At 40.7% G+C, this 19,740-nt stretch overlaps 1 protein-coding gene across 1 annotated transcript in view; it reads left to right on the top strand.

The window, feature by feature from the left end:
- The window catches only part of adgrg6 (adhesion G protein-coupled receptor G6), an 81,741-nt gene extending 63,008 nt beyond the window's left edge, over positions 1 to 18,733 (top strand). Inside the window, exons 27-29 of the mRNA XM_078289777.1 lie at positions 62 to 163; positions 4,685 to 4,840; positions 18,220 to 18,733. Coding sequence (XP_078145903.1) covers positions 62 to 163; positions 4,685 to 4,840; positions 18,220 to 18,431 — 470 coding nt within the window. The 3' untranslated portion in view covers positions 18,432 to 18,733. The remainder of the gene's footprint in view (positions 1 to 61; positions 164 to 4,684; positions 4,841 to 18,219) is intronic.
- The last annotated feature ends 1,007 nt before the right edge of the window (positions 18,734 to 19,740 follow it).

Raw genomic sequence — 19,740 nt, 5'->3', positions numbered from 1 at the left:
TTACACGACCACAGCTAGAACTTCTACTTTTCACTATATTCTTCTTTTCTTTCTCCTTCAGGTCTGTTCATATTTATCTTCCACTGCGCCTTGAAAGAAAACGTCCAGAAGCAGTGGAGGAGATACCTGTGCTGTGGCCGATTCAGACTGGCAGACAACTCAGGTACCTGTCTGTCTGTCTGTCTGTCTGTCTGTCTGTCTGTCTGCCTGTCTGTCTGTCTGTCTGTCTGTCTGTCTGTCTGCCTGTCTGTCTGTCTGTCTGTGTGTCTCTCTCTCTTTCTCTCTAGTTTCTCTCATTTCACTGTACAGGAGTCCTATAAAATCTGTCCGGTGGACTCCGTTCGGATTCAGATTCCCAAAGCAACAAAAAAAAAAAGAGACAGATGCTTTATTAAAATATAAAACCTGAGTCGTCTTGGCTTTGCAGCTAATAAAACACGATGAACCGAGTCATCTCCACAAGACCAGGTGCGATTAGTCTTTATATGAGCTGTACTGCTGCCATTTCATTTGGAGGAAGGCTGCAGTCGGGCGGTTCCTTCATGCTTCTTGATCCACGCTGCACTACAGGGGAAAACAGTAGTAAGGTTCAACCGATGCAGGTTTTTGAAGACAAATACGATACTGATATTTATGGATTGAAGCTCACGATAGACGACATTTTGTGCAGATATTTGACATATATATATATAATTTTTTTTTACCAATTTGACCATTTTAATGCCAAAAAAAAATCCCAAACTCACAAGAAGTCAGTGAATTTTATTCTTGTTTGAGGTGGAAAAGCCTCTGAAACAGCATTTAGACCATCATGGGACACTAAAACTCTGCATTGAAACCCAGGATAATAAGAATAAGAATACATATATGCATGAGAATACATATTATTATTATATGTATACATATATACATATACAACAACACATCCATCATATTGGAGGTAGGCAATATTGGTCTGATATTTAATAAAAGGCCAATATTGCACAGTGATATACAAGTCTAACGCTAAACAGCAGTAACCACTTTTTATGTATTTTATAGGTCAAAGGTCATGACAAGGGTTTGAAATCGATATCAGTACAAATGGAACCCATAAATGCTATAAAACAAGACTTGCGTACCAACAATGCTTTTTGAGAAGCAGGAGAAGTATTTTTTCTCAGTTTTACTTCTCATGCGGTCATTCTCATCCACAGACGATCCTTTTTGTCTGTTATGAAATTGAATGAAACATTAAAATATATCCTTGTTGTCAAGTGTGATCCCATTCCTGCTCTGCTGCCATGGCAGAGCAGTGAACGTCAAATCTCTCAAATCCTGTAAGAGTTTTCTCTGTTTCTGTGTGTTGCTGTGTAACTGACAGATGAATGATGAAAGGTCTGAATTGACAGATGACTGAAGGAAAGAAGGAGGGAAGAAAGGAATGAGGGAAGGTAGGAAAAAAGCCAGGAATGAAGGTAGACAGGGAACAAATGAAGGAAGAAAGGAAGAAGGAAGAGACTGAATGAAGGAAGGAGGGAAGGAAGGGACAAGGGAACAAATTTACTAAGGAAGAGAGAGTGAAGGAAGGAAGGATGGCAGTAAGAGAGGGAGGGATGGAAGAGAGAGGAGAGATAGGGAGGGAAGGAAGGAGAGAATGAATGAATCAAGGTAGGGAGAAAGAAAGGAGAGAGTGAAGGCAGAGGAGAAGTAGGGAGGGTGAGGTTAGGAAGGAAGGAGGGAAGAAAAGAAGGATAGAACAAATGAAGGGAGAAAGGAAGAAGGAAGAGACTGAATGAAGGAAGGAGGGAAGGAATGAATTAAGGAAGGAAGAAAGAAAGAAAGGAGAGAGAGCCAAGGCAGAGCAGAGATAGGGGGTGAGGTTAGGAAGGAAGGAGGGAAGAAAGGAAGGATAGAACAAAGGAAGGAATGAAGGAAGAGTGGAAGTAAGACGGGAGAAAATGAAGGAAGGATAGAAGAAAGGATGGAAGGAAAGAAGGAGAGGGTAAGAAGGAAACAAATGAAGGAAAGAGAGAACAAAGGAAAGAAGGCAATGAAGGAAGGAAGGAAGGAAGGAAGGAAGGGAGAAAGGTGGAAAGAGTGAATGAATAGACAAGGGAAAAAAAGAGAAGGAAGAAAGGGAGGAAGGACAGAGGGAGGGAAGATATGAAATAATAATAATAGTACAGCACGACAAAGGCAAAATACAGGTGAATAAATCAAATCAAGACAGATAAAAATTCAAAACAAGAAAATAAAATAGAAACAATAGGTGCAATAACTAAAAAGATAAAACAATAAAAAAGACAGTGTAATTTATCAAAAGGCCTGTTATGTTGTTAAGATTTAAAAGATGAAGCTGTTTTTGGCAGCCTGATCTCAGGCGGAGCGGGTCCAAAGCCTCAGGATCTGAGGTTGACTGAGGATAAAATATTAAAATGTCTGCTATGTATATGGGGGCCAGGCCGCGCTGTGAATTAAACGCTATCAGTAAAATCTTACAATCAAATCAGAAATGAAATGGCAAACGCAGTTTAGGGAGGGAAGACGCTCCAGACTCTTGGATGTGGTTAGAAGTCTAGCAGCTGCATTAATTTCAGACAGCAGAGGAAAGTTTGTGTGGGAGCGGAGAGAGCTGCAGTGATCTATAGGAGAGAAGGTTTGAGGAAGAGGAACTCAGCCAGCCTCTTACCTTCGTCCTCAAAGCAGAGGTCAGAGTCAGAGGCAGCTGGCTTTACATTCAGGTGGACAGATCAGCAAGATAATCCCGAAGCAGACTGAACGATTGCTGCATTTGGACGACCAAACGCAACAATATCACACTTATTTTCATTTAATTGGAGGAAGTTGTGGAACATCCAGCGCTGACGGGTTGAGCTGCCGGAGGTAGGAAGACGGTTAAGGAAGGGAAGAGAGGATAGGGAGGTAGGGAGGGAGGAAAGGAATGGATAAGGAAACCAAAGAAGGAACGAAGAAAGAAAGGAGGGAAGGAAGGAAGGAAGGAAGGGGGATTTAGCAACTGAAGGAAGGAATGAGGATAATGAATGAAGGAGAGATACAGAGGGAAGGAAGGAAGGAAGGAAGGAAGGAAGGGGGATTTAGCAACTGAAGGAAGGAATGAGGATAATGAAGGAAGGAGAGATACAGAGGGAAGGAAGGAAGGAAGGAAGGAAGGAAGGAAGGAAGGAAGGAAGGAAGGAAGGAAGGGGGATTTAGCAACTGAAGGAAGGAATGAGGATAATGAATGAAGGAGAGATACAGAGGGAAGGAAGGAAGGAAGGAAGGAAGGAAGGAAGGGGGATTTAGCAACTGAAGGAAGGAATGAGGATAATGAAGGAAGGAGAGATACAGAGGGAAGGAAGGAAGGAAGGAAGGAAGGGGGATTTAGCAACTGAAGGAAGGAATGAGGATAATGAAGGAAGGAGAGATACAGAGGGAAGGAAGGAAGGAAGGAAGGAAGGAAGGAAGGAAGGAAGGAAGGAAGGGGGATTTAGCAACTGAAGGAAGGAATGAGGATAATGAAGGAAGGAGAGATAGAGAGGGAAGGAAGGAAGGAAGGAAGGAAGGAAGGAAGAGGGATTTAGCAACTGAAGGAAGGAATGAGGATAATGAAGGAAGGAGAGATACAGAGGGAAGGAAGGAAGGAAGGAAGGAAGGGGGATTTAGAAAATGAAGTAAGGAATGAGGACAATGAAAGGAGAGAGATAGGCAGGAGGGAAGGAAGGAAGGAAGGAAGGAAGGGGGATTTAGAAAATGAAGTAAGGAATGATGACAATGAAAGAAGGAGAGAGATAGGCAGGAGGGAAGGAAGGAAGGAAGGAAGGAAGGAAGGAAGACAGCGAAGGAAGAAGGGAGGAAGACAGGAGGGAAGGAGAGCAAGAAATGGATAAAAGTAAAATTAAATAGAATAAGTGTTAGCCCGAGGCAAATTTGTCTGTGTGTGTGTGTGTGTGTGTGTGTGTGTGTGTGTGTGTGTGTGTGTGTGTGTGTGTGTGTGTGTCTGCGTTTACTCCCTGACAGGAAATCTGCCGTAGAATTTATGTAATCTGAGACTTTAAATGAGGAAATGAGTCGACTTTTGACGGTCTGAGAGATTCATCCCTCAAACATTTGTTAATAAACAACAAAACACAAAACAGCAGGGAGTCAGAGAGGGAGGGAGGGAGGGAGGGAGGAGGGAAGGAAAGGAAGGAGGAGGGAAGGGGAGGAGGGAGGAGGGAAGGAATCGGTCAAAGATGGAGGGAAGGAGAGAGGGAAGGAGTCAGTCAAAGATGAAGGGAAGGAGGGAGGAGGGAAGGAGTCATTCTGTCAATCAAAGAAGGTGGGAAGGAAAGAGGAAGGAAGGAAAGGAGGGAGGGAACGAGTCAGCCAGTCAAAGGAGGAAGGGAAGCTAGGAGGGAGTGAAGGCGAAAAGAAGGGAGGAAGGAAAGGAGGAAAGGGTGGTTGGCAGGAAGGAAGAAGGGAATGAGGGAGGGAGGAAAGGAAGGAGAGAAGGAGGAAAGGAGGGAGGAAGTGAACGAGTTGCTTTGTGTGTTTGTTTTTGTTTCCTTGGCGATATTTAAACAGTGTTGATTCATGTGTGGAATTATTGAATATTGAATATTGAAACATTGCTCCATTCCTGAGTGACCATCAATCGATCAGGCGGTTATTGATTGATTAATGTGTGTGTGTGTGTGTGTGTGTGTGTGTGTGTGTGTGTCAGACTGGAGTAAGACGGCCACTAACAACACTAAGAAGGTGAGCTCAGACAACCTGGGCAAGTCGCTCTCCTCCAGCTCCTTCGGCTCCAGCACCGCCAACTGGACGTCCAAGGCCAAAGCCACGCTCAACCCCTTCACCAAAAGACACAGCAACACAGGTGACACACACACACACACACACACACACACACACACGTTCAGATATGCATGTCAAAAAGAGAGCAACATGGAGAGGGAGGGAGAATTTAGATTTTTTTTGGTGAATCATCTCACAAGACAGAGAAAAAATAACAAAAACCAGCTCTCTCTCTCACACACACACACACACACACACACACACACACACATACACACACACTAGAAACAACAAAACTGACTATAGTAAAAATCTACAATGCCAGCAGCCCACACATGTACAACTGACATCTAAAAACAGTCAAACACTCTTTTTTTGTCCCGTACATATTGCAAGAAGACAAGAGGAGAGAGAGAGAGAGAGAGGGAGAGAGAGATGGAGAGAAAAAGAAAGAAAGAAAAGAAAAAAATGAGATCATAATGCTTATAGTTCGCTCAGTCTGAAAAAAATGAAAGATTTTCTCCAGCTTGATTTGTAGTCCAGGACTTTCTCCACAGCAAAATGTCAACATACCTTTTTTTAATCCTTTCATTGCTTTAATACATATTGTTAATAGTGAATAGGAATGGGACGATCTGCTTATCTCACGATACGATTCAATACGCGATATGGAGTTCATGATTAGATACAACCGTGATACGATGTGAGAAATAAAAGTTCAGTGACAACAAAGTCTGAACTGTGAATTGTGCAGAATTCTGTTTATTTCTGAGCCACACATCTTTCCAGCGATGCCATTGGCTCACTAGAATGTAAACAACAATTTTAAAACGTCATTACAAAGTGACAATAATATAATTTGAATGGAGAGCTTGTGAAATTGTGATGGTCAAGCATCTCATTTGTGATTACTAGCAGAATAAAATCGAGCTAATATTGCGATTCTTTTTTCTGCCTCACAATATGTATCGTCACATTTTTGTATCGTGATATATTCAATGTCGATATATCGTCCCATCCCTAATAGTATATATGAGGTTTTTTTTTTCCTTTCTTGAGTTCATGTCTCTAACTGAACCTGTTTGATGTGATCTGATTGTATTGATACCTTCTGTCTGGTGTATGTAGTTGTTTGATCTTTGTCACTGTTACAATGGAAGGTGACATCGTGTCTCATGTGTCTACCTCTGTGTTTGGTGTGTAGAAAGCTCTTCCAACCAATAGCAGGAGTGGAGGACCAGCGGAGGTAAAGCTAAAGCTGATTGGCTGATTGACTTCCTGCTTCCAGCACCATGTGATCCGCTCTGTGTTTCCCACAATGTTTGTGGTCAAAGTCGATCTTCTGCTCTTCCCCCCTCTCTCTCTCTCTCTCTCTCTCTCTCTCTCTCTCGCACGAACCACCAATCTGTAATGATTTTATTAGGAAATAAAATTCAGTGTTGACGATTTAAACTTTAATTGGACGAGACAAAACATCTAAAACTTTATGTACATCTGTTCGATGCGAGTGTGTGTTTTATTTTAGGAGAATTACGATCGACTTTGGTGGCAAACATTTCGGGACGGCAGCTACTGATCTGTGTGTTGTGATTGGCCGGTCACTGTGATGTCATACAGGGTCACGCCACCTTGTTACCAACCTGAAGATACGCTGAGTGGGAGGAGTTTTCATTTTCCCCATTGGTGCAAACGACTAAAACTAACTCCGCCCACCCAGACTACCGCAGGTTGACAAAACAAGCACGCCACGACAGACTGCATTCAAGCTAACATCTGCTGAGTTTATCCTCATAACTCCTGTTTTTGTTTTTTTGTTTTGACAAAGAACAAAGCGATAGCAGGCTAATGCTGTGGTTTGCATTAGCTTCAATAATTGATGTGATAATGAGTGTGTGCTCATTGAAATTAACACCAAATGTTGATGATATTGGCGCAGAGCGGACCCGACTGTGATGCCAAACGTTTTGTTCTGATCGCTTGAGTGAGTCCAGATATCACAGCGCTCAGTAATAAACTCCCAGTGAGAAGAAAGGAGCGTCTCTCCCACCCCACCCCATCCCGTCCCATCCCGTCCCATCTGGGCCGCGTGTCGCTGAGCAAGGTGCCGCGCCGTTAAAAGAGCCGCGAGGGCTGGTTTTTAATAAAAGGCTCTAGACAAAATAGTTTTAGCATCTCCTGATAACTTGAAGCCTTTATGGATATGATTTTCAAACCATAAAGGAAAGGAATAATCTCTTGGCATGCATGGTTTGTAAAAAAAAAGCATTCCATTTAGGCCCTTCAGTGTTTCCTAAAATGGGTAAAACTCTCTCTTGGCATTGTTTCTTAGGGTTTTAGTGTTTTATAGTATTTTGTTTTTTCTTTATTTTTATTTCTGTGCCCAGGGGCTTTTTGGAAACAAGCTTTGATCTGTCAATAATGACTGACACATCAAAGCTTGTTTCCAAAAAGACTGCAGTCTTTTTTTTTTTTTTTTTTTTATATTTGTACAGATATTTCATACGTTATTTCAGTATAAAATTAAGAACAAAGTCAAGATTTTACATCCATTCATTTTCCCCCCATGTCATCTATAACTATTTAAAAAAAAATCATGCAGGAATGATTTAATGTCTAACCATGTTTTGTTTTTTAGAGAAAAAAGGTTCTATCTCAGTCCAATTTTCTGCAAGAACCCTTAAAGGTTTCCAGATGAGAAAAAAATAAACAGAAATCACATTAATCGCCAAGCACAATAATTGGTCAATGACATATTGATAATTTACACAGTAACTCTGTACCTCCTGACACATCGTGGAAGAGCTAAAGTTTCTTTTAAGTGTTTTTTCTTTTGCTTGTTTCCAGCACCAGGCGGTATTTTTGGAATGCAAACCTTGATCTTGCTTTTATCAAATTCGGTTACAGATGTGCGAGAAGTGATGTAATTACTAAACCAGAACGCAGATGCTGAACAATCCTCCGCCTCACAAAGCTGCAGCCTCCGTAACGGTTTACGTTTGTCTGTCATTTGTCTTCCGGGTTTGATGTTCCAACAAAATACACTGCAAAAAATGACAGAATTGTGAAGTTATTTCATCTTGTGTCCAGACTTATCAAGTTTATTTTAGGATTTCTTTAGTGAAATCATCTTACTGCACCTGCAGATCATTTTACCGGTTTCAACAAATGTAACTTTTTTTTTTTTTTTCTGGATCATGTAACTTGTTTCAGGACATTTACTTGGTAAAAGTGAAATAGTCTTGGAGAAAGTTTCTTGTTTCAGTTGATTGAAAGAAGTCATATTGGTGAAATTTATTGAAACCAGCAAGATTATCTGCCAGTGCAGTGAGATAATTTGACTAAAAATATCATTAAATAAGCTTGATAGGTCTGGAAACAAGTTAAAATCTCTGGACAACATGTCATATTTTTTTTGCAGTGTAGAGCCTGAACGCTGTTAAGCAGCCAACTCAGAAGTCCCGGATATCGGGGTTTAACACCGGCATGTGAACGCAGCGTAATAGTTATGGCTAAAAAGCGGATAATCGTCTACTGGCGGAAATCCCAGAACCGGATCATCACCAAAATCTAATCAGCTGAGTGTTATGTTTCAGCCAAATCCATCTAGAACGCTTTGAGATATCTTGCTAACAAATAAACAGACAGACGGGTGTAAAAAATAAAAACTAAAAGTCTATTTCCACTGAGCGACCACATCACCCAGGTGGCGGTGAGAGAGCGGGGGGGGGGAGGGAGCGGTCCCTTGTCTTCTCGCTGGGTGTGCAGAGGTTTTCCCCAAAGCCGTGATGGAAGCAGCTTGTTGCTCTTGTCTCGCTGGCGGCCTCACAGCTGCAGATCCAGCCTCGCAATCAAACCGCCGGCGCTCCACTTAACTGCTTGAGCAAAAACAGGCAGTTTGTGGCCCGTCAGCGGGACGGTCGACAGATTCCTCTTCCTCCTCGGAGGCTTTGGGGAAGCTGCTTGTCAGTGTCGCTGAATGTTGCCGCACATCTAGATGTTTGGTTTGTGCGGCGGGCTTGTGTGTGCTTCACTCCAGACCACACAGAGTTGAAGGCTTGCACTGCACCATCTCAATGTAATGTCCTGTGTGTATGTGTGTGTGTGTGTGTGTATCCTAGACCCGTATGAATGGACACACCCCTGTCACTTTCTACAGCATATTGCACAATCTAAGCATGACATTGTTTCTAACTCCAGTATGTTGATACACAGGTTTTGCATTGTGTTGAACAAACTGGATTTAATTGATGTAAATATTGGGTATAAATATACACAAATATATACAAATATACAGTCATCCAGGTGGTAAGATGTCCAAAAGAAACAATAGAAACAAAATCCACTGGACTTAAAATGAAGAGCTGAAGACGTGAATGTGGTGAAATGTCTTCAGCTCTTCATTTTACATTCAGTGGATTTTGTTTCTATTGTTTTTTTTTGTTTTTTTGGACATACACACATTTACACACAGCAAATTCTTCAGCATTAAGTGTTGATTTTTCAGTGTCACATGTTGATTTGTCCAATCATAGAGCTGATATGGCTCTAACTCTCAGACGTGTTAAATTAACTCTGATGACTGTGGACTGATATAAACACTGCTGATTTTTACACTCTCAGAGTTAATTTAACACTGATGATTTTGTACCTTTGCTTCTCCTGCTTGTTTCAACACATTTCAGTTACAGTGTGTGCCTTCGAGTTTTGACTGAAGTGTCTCCCCAAATACCAGTCAAGTCGGCTATTTGTCTTCTATTCTTCCCATTGTTTTGTCTCGTTGTCCTCCATGCCGACGCTGGCTCAGCCAAGCTGTCATGGGTATGGAAATTATGGCAATTGTCTCCGGTGAATGACATAAGATTGACTTATTGTCATGGCGATGCTGACAAATTGAAATTTGAGCGTTCAAACACAAGTCACATGTCGGTCGAATGCCTCAGGATCCAATTTTGGCGGAATCAAGTAGTGATGAGTGTTGCCAAAGCATGTTGCAATGGTACAGGATAAAATAAGGTACAATATAGATGAATGTAGGAATTATAGGCAATATTTGAAAATTTGAAAATATAGGAAACTCTATTTTAAAAATTGTTCATCTGATAAATATGATTCTATGCAATGCTATGGACAATATCCATATGCAATGCATCCTAGACAACTTCACTAATTATCATTCCTGAGATAATTATATTATAACACAGTGAAACACATCTGGCAGCATCATAGTTTTCTCCTCCTTCCCAAGAACCACTGGGAGTTTGAGTGAGTTTGGGAGGGAATAGGAATTAAGAAATGCACTTTCAAATTTTGGGAAGTATATTTTTCGTATATTTTCGTGTTTTGGACATTCTAATAGAAAGTGAAAATCTGTTTCTACTTCTTGACTTTTGTCTTTGGGCATCCATTCTTTTTTATATCTCCCTTTTTCAATAAGCTTTTTGCAGTTCACACTGGTTATAAAACATCAGATCTGTGTCACATGTAAGAGGAAAAAATCTGAATTGGGAGCCTGCAGTGTGAACGCAGCCTTTGTCGGGACACATGGCCATTTATGGACACACTTTGGCTATTGCAGGGATGGAACCTGTTACTTTATGGTATGGCGTCACCCATCGCTAGGCCACCCTGCTGGCACACACACACACACACACACACACACACACACACACACACACACACACACACCATGCAGAAAAACACACATCTGTGGAATCAATTTTCTGGCCTGGAATCTATGCAGTCATCCTTAGCAGGTGCAAGGCTAGCTAATGTTTTTATTTCCTAATGAGAATGGTGCCTTCCAGGATGAAACCGTCATCATCAAGGCATTTTAATGTACTAATGTAATGTAATGTTTACCCAGGGATTAGATATTGATTCAAGCCACATGACAAGTTCTTCTCAATAAACAAATATGACCTTGGTGGGAGATCTTAAATCAGGGTGAGAAACTGCAACCAGCCAAATGTTGATGCATTTGAATATTTGACTGGTTGGTGTGTTTGTCTATTCTACCGGCCGCTTAAGCAGCTAACCAACCATCATTTGGAGGTTCTGACCTATTCTAAAAATATGAATTTGAACCTGAATTGAACAGGCAAAAAAGCCTGTTTCTTGTTTGAGATGATCGTTCAGATGCATTATGTCAGCAGAAAAAGCTCTTTAGAAGATTGGACAAACAAGTGGAGCCAATACTAGAAAAAAAAACACCCTAGGTTATAATGAGTCACTGAAGGAAGTCTTTAACTTGGGGTTTCACCACTTTTGACCAGTGGGTGACACTTTTCCATGGTATTAACCTGCATATCAATCTATTAAGTGTTGTAAGTACACAATAATATTGTGTAAGTACTTGAAATCTCCCTAATACATATTGTACTTACAACAGCACAGTGTAAATACACTGTAAAAAATAACAGGCTGTCCAGTGATTTTATCTTGTTTCAAGACTTATCAAGCTTATTTCATTATCCTAAAAAAAAAGTCAAATTTGTTGAAACTGGTAAAATGATATAAAATCCTAAAATAAGCTTGATGAGTCTGGATACAAGATAAAATAACTTCTGTCAGTCTGTCAGTTTTTGCAGTGTACATATGCTTCCATCTGTACACTTTGTGCTTCCATTGTGTTGTTCCACCCTTAAGTACAAGAGATTTCAAATACTTAAACAGTATCATGGTATATTTATGATATTTTCCATAGGTTAATACACTGGAATAAAACAGGTGTGCAGTATTACTGGATAGTGGCGCTTGTTGGGAAACTCTGAAGGGTAACATTGCCCACGGAGTCTGACGTCATTACAGGAAATTGTCAGGATATGTAATATCCCACAGAAAGTTCCAGTCTTAGCTTGTGGCAAAGATAACAGGATGGCTTCCAAAGGTAACGCTCAACATGTTAAACATCGGTCAGCATCTGCACTATATATCCCAAATATGTCGAGCGTTCTCTCTCCTCTCGTTTGGTGTCTCTGAGGTAGGTCACCGCTGTAAAGAGAGTCTCTCTGAGTTTCTGTGCCAGGTTCTTTCTGTCTTTCTATAGTTTCCAGATGTTTGAGGTCAGAGGATCCTTACCTCCCCCAACATGTAGTCATGGCCCGGTGCTTCAAGAGAGACTGTACCGGGACACCCGCCCCCCCCGGTGGCAATCACTTTCCACGTCTTAAGTGCAGAACTGTAGATATTGCACTCTGATGAAAGACAATATATGTGTATTTTAGGGAGGATATGGAAACGAAAACAAACACCAAAATTTGACCTCCTTGGGTGTTTCAAAAGTCCAACTGGACAGAGCCAGTTGCTAATTACTTCAGGGAAGCAGAGGTAAAATCAGTGCTGTCAAAGTGTACGGAGTACAGTGTGATCCGGGACCTGGAAATTGGGAAAATCGTGATCATAGCGCACGCCAACAAGCAACTGTGTCTCATGTACATCTTCATGTTGCGCAGGGACACCAGTTGGAAGCCATTTTTGGACTCATGGCAATATGTTGAGCATGACAACATGATTCCTGGTTTGTTTAATTTGGCGCAGACGGCAAGAATGACACAGAACAGTAATTATGAGCTTTTGTTGTTGGCGAGGCACACCAAGCGGAACAGCATGATTCCGAGGCACATCAAGTTATTGCCTGTTTTACGACGTTACTCAAAACTGTGATCGTACAGGAGTGCCAGCAAACATAAAGATCTGCTTGACTTGGCCCAAGCCGTTTAACAGTTTCATACGGTTGCTTTGGCTCAGTTTCCACAAGAAAATTCCAATGTGCAGAACTCTCAAGGCTGCTAGACTTGGTCCAGATCGCACCACCTTGAAGCAAAAGATTGATTGTAATGACATTACTTGAATTTAGTTTGACAGGTAACAAGTAGACAAAATTGCCATGGTACACTTGACTCAGACAATCACACAAAAATACACTTGAAAGTAAAAGAGCTTCGAGAAACCTTAAGGGGTTTATCAGATTGCAGGCACAAAGGACAAAGTGCAAGCTAGAAGGGTCCATGAAGAACCTCTTCATTAATGGATGAACTTTTCTCAAATGTCCTTAGGAGATATTTTTTCTAGTGTGGAATTGTAAGCTGCTTATTGGTTTCCTTTGGGTCTTAAATGAGCCACCAATGAACCCTTTGTTTTTGCCTTTGTTATTCTGTTGTTTCATGCATAAAGGACAAATAGATCTACCAATATCATACATTCATTAGGGTTAGTTATTACAATAAACACCACTCTTGGAGCAGAAAAATATTTTGAACCGTTACAAAATTCTAATGGACATTTTTTTGGAATACTGAGCAATGAGCATCAGGAGAGCATTTTACTGTATATACCATTTTGGAATGAAAACGTGCATACTTGGTTTTTTAAGTATTGCACATGGAGCTTTCTACAGTTGTAAATTTTCTCTTTTCGATGATTAATTGAATGTGACACAAGCTGCATACCAAGAGGCATCACTAGGGGACTGAACCTGGAGGAGAGGCAGTCAAAATCTATCGTGTGGTAATTCTTTTTCACTCTCTTCTGTCTTTCGTCCTTTTCAACAACTTTTCTGTTGAAATCCCCACTTATATTTTGCACTGCCACATCAATTCTGTCATTACTTATCAAATCCATTTGTGTTTCACTGAAAGCCAGAACATCCTGCTGAGTGTATTTGAGGGACAGTGCGTTGACAGAAATCATATAATAGTCATTATTCTTGTTGACAGAGAGAAAGAATGGGGTTACTATGGGTTACCATTAGGGTTTTTGAATTCCAATACCGATATTTTTGGATTGAACCTGCTGATGTCAGACATTTTGTGTTGATGTTCTTTATATTTAAATCTGGTCATTGGCATGCCAAAAAACTACCAAAACTTACAAGAATTTGAATTTCATTCTTTGCTGGTAGAAATGCCTCAAAAAAGCATTTAGGCCATGGGACACTAAAACTCTCCATTGAAACCCAGACTAATGAAATTCTTATGCTGGTTAGCAGCTCCTTATGGCAGGAGGAGGCAGGTTTTATTACAGGTTTTATAGACTTGCCCGCCTGAATTTATTGAGTAATATATCCTCACATACTGTATATCCTCCCCTAAATCATATGGGTGGTGGGCAATATTTACTGGCCAATATCCATTTTTTATTGAAAGGCCAATATTGGCCAAATCGATATATATCGATCTAACCCTATACCATTATCTTCAGTTTAGCACAAGGTTTACTGTATCTTTATGAGTAGGAACTGATATTCCACCTACTTAGCTCATATGATAACATATGTGGTAGTATTTTACTTTTCAGTGGTTTTATTCCATGGTATTAAATATATGGAAAGGTATGATAATTACACAATAATACTCAAGTAAATTAATATTTACCTAATACATAATGTAGGGGGGAACAACACAATGTAAGTACAAACAATGAATCTAACAACTAACAACAATCTGTGCATTTGTACTGTTATACCGTTGGAAGTACATTAAAGCTGGACTAGGCAAGATACACCAGCCATATCAGTCTAAAACAGGAATGGGGCTTCAACAGAGAAGAGCGTCCTATCCTTACTAATTGAGATGCTGTATATTTGCCCTGTTTGCTCAAATTAAGTGTTGGCTAGCCTTTCGATAGTTGAACCTCTTTGCCACCTTCACCCTCACTAGACTCTAAGAAGAATACAGAATAATAGAAGACATTTTGTTTACCGATTTCAAGATTTCTGGGTAATGAAGTCCTTCAAACTTTCAAAACAAACAAAAAAAAAAAAATCCAACAATTATTTCTCGCAGCCACTAAAATGCAAAGTTGCACAGTGCAGCTTTAAGTATCGGCAACATTCAACATCCACTCTCTCATATGTAATAATGTGAGAATAATGAGACAGAAAGAGAGAAAAGTCAGGATTCCCATATCCGCCTTCTCAGAGGAGATATTGTTTTAGGATCTGATTCTTAGTTCATTTAGTGTTGGACACCATCACAGATGTTCGAACAGTATAAAAAAAAAGTGGTGAACTCGGGACTTTCCTACTGTCTGTCTCGATAAAGAAAAAACTACCAGGGCCCCCTCTCCTTTAAAAAGAACCATCTGGGATGAACAGTCATTGAATCACTTCTGCATGCTCAGAGTGTTTGCTTTGAGGTGGAGCCCCGCTGTTATATTTACTTGACCAATTAACTCTTTAAGTTTCCATCTCAGTCGAATCCAGAGTTTGGAATTATAAGGTTCCATCTGCACTTTGAGGAGTTTTGAGGTGTTGAGCGCTAAAGTTTTCACATCCCACAAAGCCAAGCTAATATTAACTCTAGTTTTTATCCACTTAACTAAACATTTAAAAAAATATAACTTCAAAGCAAAAACCTGTTTAAAAAGAACTACTTTCTATAATTATATGGCTGAAGTCCCTTTCTTTGCCATTGTGTGGCCAAAATGTCAGATGGAACCTTACAACTCAAAGGTCACATAATAATGAGAAATAACTATGATATTGAAGTTTCAATTTGGGATTTCTAAATGCTAACTGGAACACTGTGTGATCCTGTGCAACCCAATGGGTAGAGCAAGGCACTGACTGCCAAGGTTTTATGGTTCCATTCCCAATATAGCTCAATGGGTAGAGCAAGGCACTAACACTGCCAAGCTTAGGGGTTTGATTCCCTGCGTAGGTCAATGGTTAAAGAGGGGTGCTAATTTCCGCTGGTGCTACCTATGCAAAGCACTCCTGGGACTGTAAGCTGCTTTGTATAAAGCATCTAAATGGTATATGTTGATTGGTTTATGATGTTATAGTGTATATCTTCACCACTTGCCTGCCAGGAGTGCCAGATGGGACACAGGATACTCACCAGGCAAGGCCAGTCAAGTACAGTTTTTCACTGGATTTAGAAGATCTGTTACAAAACAGATCAGGGCTAGTTCTTGACTATTGTTTTTATTGGAGAACTCAACTGAAAAATTAAGTTGACCATGAAGCTTTGTGTGTCAGACATTGCATGGTAATTGTTATGTGTACCACCCCTCTTTCCACACGCTTCCCATCCTCTTCTCTGGACTTTAATCGGTCAAATCTGAGAGCTTTCAAGGGCCAAATGCACCGCAGCATAATAATATCCATACATACCAATGTTCCTAGTTGTCTTTCTAAATCAGGTATGCACACAGTTTGAAAATTGATCTTAGGATCAAGTACAAAATGAAATCCAATATAAATGAGACCGCTAGTATGAAGTCCTGACATGACCCGGCTTGGCTTGGCCTGGCGGTGTTATCCTGGCTTTGACACCCGTTGGAATTGCAAGGCCCTGGCAGGAAGAACGCCAAACCAACCACCCCACTTGGCAAAACAGAACTCACATCAGACAACAACTAGATATCCAGGCAAGACATTTGAGGCCGGTAAAGATCATCATCAGCAAAATTGTTTTGCGCTGGGTGAGCCATTGAGAGCGGTGGCGCCCACCTCAGACGCAGCGCTGCCTTTGGCATCAAAATTTCCACAGTTTATAGCTAGTGGAAAAGAATTGTTTTCAAGCAACCTGAGGCAGAGGTGCATTCTCTTAGTGAAAACTGTCCAAACATGAACCAGCTAACCATCCAAAGCACTAGTCAGATTACAGCTTTATGTAACGCGTCGATGTGCAAAGACGGAAATTCATCTTCTGTGATAACAAAACCTCATGCACACAAACCTTACTTGACAAACTTTACTTTCATCATCTTAACAAGTCATTTAGTCTATTATTGAGTCCTAAAATCATACTTGTCTTAAAATAAGTGAACAAATCTGCCAATGGGGTTTGATAATTTCACTTGTCTCCAATGCAAAGCAACTTGTTTCAAGATTTTTATAGAAGTGTCATTTTCTTGATAGCAGTGCAGTGAACTGCCTTATTCTGACTGGTTTCAAGATACTGACACTCAGTTCTAGAAAATTCCTGAAAGAAGTGAGACTGCATTGAGAACAAGTGGAGTTATCTCTCCTCATTGGCAGAATGTTTCTCTTGGTTTCATGAAAAATAAGATCTGAACACTGAATATGAGACTAACTTACTTGTTAATATGGACGTTTTTTTGCAGTGTGTTATCTGTGACAAACAGTAAGAGCAATTGCCAAGGCTTTGTTTTGATCTAGGCTCAGGAACATTGTACAAATGTAAAGCAATCTGCGACCAGGGGTTTAGAAGAGACGATTTGGCATTGCCTACATGTTTTATATTCCTCCGCCTTCCTGCTACCATGCTCACTTCCATTATGACAAGCCTACCTACGGCCTACTTCATGGTGAGCACAGTGCAGAATACTCATGTGTGTGCGCCCTTTCTTACAAATAAAACTTGATACTTCAGTGTAATGTGCTTTGGTCAGAAGCATCAGACAGGCAAAGTCGTTATTTCTCATTTGTACCTTAAAACCTGTTCATGAAGTAGATGTGAAAAACTACACTGAGAATGAATTCAGCTCTACTTGACCTCAATTACATGGAGCCCTGATCAGTTCTCAAGAATGAATGGTCACCCAATGCTAATGTCTAGATCGGACTTTTAATCCCGATTAGTTCTGCTTGGACCACCCTATCCGTCCGTGCATGTGAACTTGTGCTTGTGCGTCACAGATTCTCATATTCCAAACAGGGATTATAGCACCAAACAAATCTTACCAACTTCTCAACACAGAAAAGTCAACACTCAGCTGGAGACTGAAAGCATATCACAAAACCCCAAAACTACAATTTTGGTGTTTTTGTTTTTCTTTTTTTAAATAAAAGGTTATGTGATCATGTGTGTGTTTGAGAGTTTCACAACCATTGAAAACATTAAAATCTGGTGCAAATAAGCCTTTTTTTCCTTATTTCCTGAAAAACATATTTTTTGGAGATACAGCTTTTTTTTGGTCTAAAAGCAACCATGAAGGCAATACATTGTTGCTGAGTTACCTACAGAGACATTGTTTCTGTATAAACGATTAGCGCCAGATATTACTGCACACCTCTACTCTCCTGCACTCACACAAATGTAGAATAATACATTTTGTGTATGTGCTTTGGCCATTTTGTTCTCGGTCACATTCCTATATTCTTGTGTTATAAGTTCATAAGTTAATTTAAACTATGCAATGTTTATGTAACTGTAATTTAAACCTTGTAATGTTTCCTTAATGTGAAAATATTATGAATTCTCCTCTTATGAATTAAGATGTGGAATGGCTCTTAAAACATACCATCTTAATTAAACTTGTAATATTGTTTTTGTAATAATACTATTAAACTTGTAATAATACGATTACTAAAGTGTTCAATAACAAGCATTCAAATGTTTTATTTTGTGTGATTGCATCTTTGCAGCATCAAGAACAGGCTAAATTATAATATAATTAATTACTGATCATCTAATGAATCATTCTTAGTTTATTAATCCAATATTAAGGGCTAATCCTCGTGTCTCCCTCTGTTTCTCTGCTCCCTGGATGCAGGTAAATGTTATTCCAACCAGACCAGCCCTAAGTGTGTCTCCTCGTCCTCTTCCTCCTCGGAGGCGGAGCCCAACTCCTCTTCCTCCTCGTCCTCCATCCTGCCCGTCAGCCAGATGATCGACAAGGTCAAAGGTTACTGCTCCACGCGCTCCGACAACTTCTACAAGAACATCATCATGTCCGACAGCTTCAGCCACAGCACCAAGTTCTAGAATCATCCTCGGTGTCCTGGAGCTGCGCCCAACCTTCTAGAACCCTCCTCTGTGTTCTGGAACTGCCCCGGATTTTCTCGAACGCACCTAAACTTCCTCATACTGGCAATTTCAGCCACAGAGGACAGTTGTAGAAAGTTTGGGGACATTCTAGAACCCACCTTAGTGTTCTAGAACTTCCCCAGATGTTGTAGAACCCTCCTCTGGGTTGTGAAACTGCCCCTGATGTTCTAGAACCCTCCTCTGGGTTCTGGAATGACCCCCAACCTCCGAGAACCCTCACCAGTGTTCTGGAGCTGCTCTCAATGTTCTAGAACTCTTCTCAGTGTTCTGGAACTGCCCACAAGATTCTAGAACCCTCCTCTGTGTTCTGGAATTGCCCTCTAAGTTCTAGAACACTCCCTAACTCCCTCTCACAGACACAGCTTCGGTCACAGGATGGAGTTCAAGAATGTTCAGTCTTTTGCTTTCTCTCTCCAATGTTCTAGAACACTTCTTTCTTTCCTTCCCTCCTTCCTTCATGGCCCCGGAACTCTGGATCGGAAACCATGTTGCGTTCCTCATCAGGGGTGACAAAATGTGTGTTACAGCATGTATACTATAGACAGATGTAGCCAATGTGGAAGTCCCAGTTGGTTCTGACATGCTAGTTGGACTGCTGCTACACTTTGGGTCCATCTGTTCTTTTTCCAGCCAACCAGAAGTTACAAGGAATGGTGTGGGAGCTAGCTGGTTGACCCTTTGTGTGACAATATACTAATTTGGTTCAATTGTAGAACGTTCAAGAAACAATTGTCCACAGTACTAATGCAGCATAGATTCAGGATAAATGTATAAAGGGGGACTTTGACAATGGCTACCGCTGTAGTTTAGGGGGACCAATCTCATTGCTTTGTATAAAAGTGCCTGCTAAATCATGTTAAAGATGCCTGTTCTGAATATTCTTTTCACACCGAACAACTGCTAAAAACCAAAAGACAAAGTTAATATAATGAAGAAATCGAAAGGAAAAAATGGAATATAATGGTTCAAGTCACACATTGTCATGTTAAATACATTAGTAAGGTTGTCGCCCGGGGAATAAGGGGTTTCCGAGAGCAACGGGGTGGTCAGAGGAAGTTGATGTGGTTCTACTGTATCATATCTCTCTAGAGAACTGGCTGACCTGGCTGCCAGACTGGAGCTTAGAGGAAATGAAAGGGAGCAGAGGAGAAAGGAGAGAGGGGGGGGAAAGGATGAACACAAGGCGGTAAGGTAGTGGAGGAAAAAAATGTATAGTTCTGGTAGAAAAAGTAGGCCGCTAAATGTT

Source organism: Centroberyx gerrardi, chromosome 18 (assembly GCF_048128805.1).
Source record: "Centroberyx gerrardi isolate f3 chromosome 18, fCenGer3.hap1.cur.20231027, whole genome shotgun sequence".
Classification (NCBI taxonomy): domain Eukaryota; kingdom Metazoa; phylum Chordata; class Actinopteri; order Beryciformes; family Berycidae; genus Centroberyx; species Centroberyx gerrardi.
The sequence above is the reverse complement of the archived record's forward strand: the minus strand, read 5'-3'. Positions and strand labels throughout refer to the sequence as shown.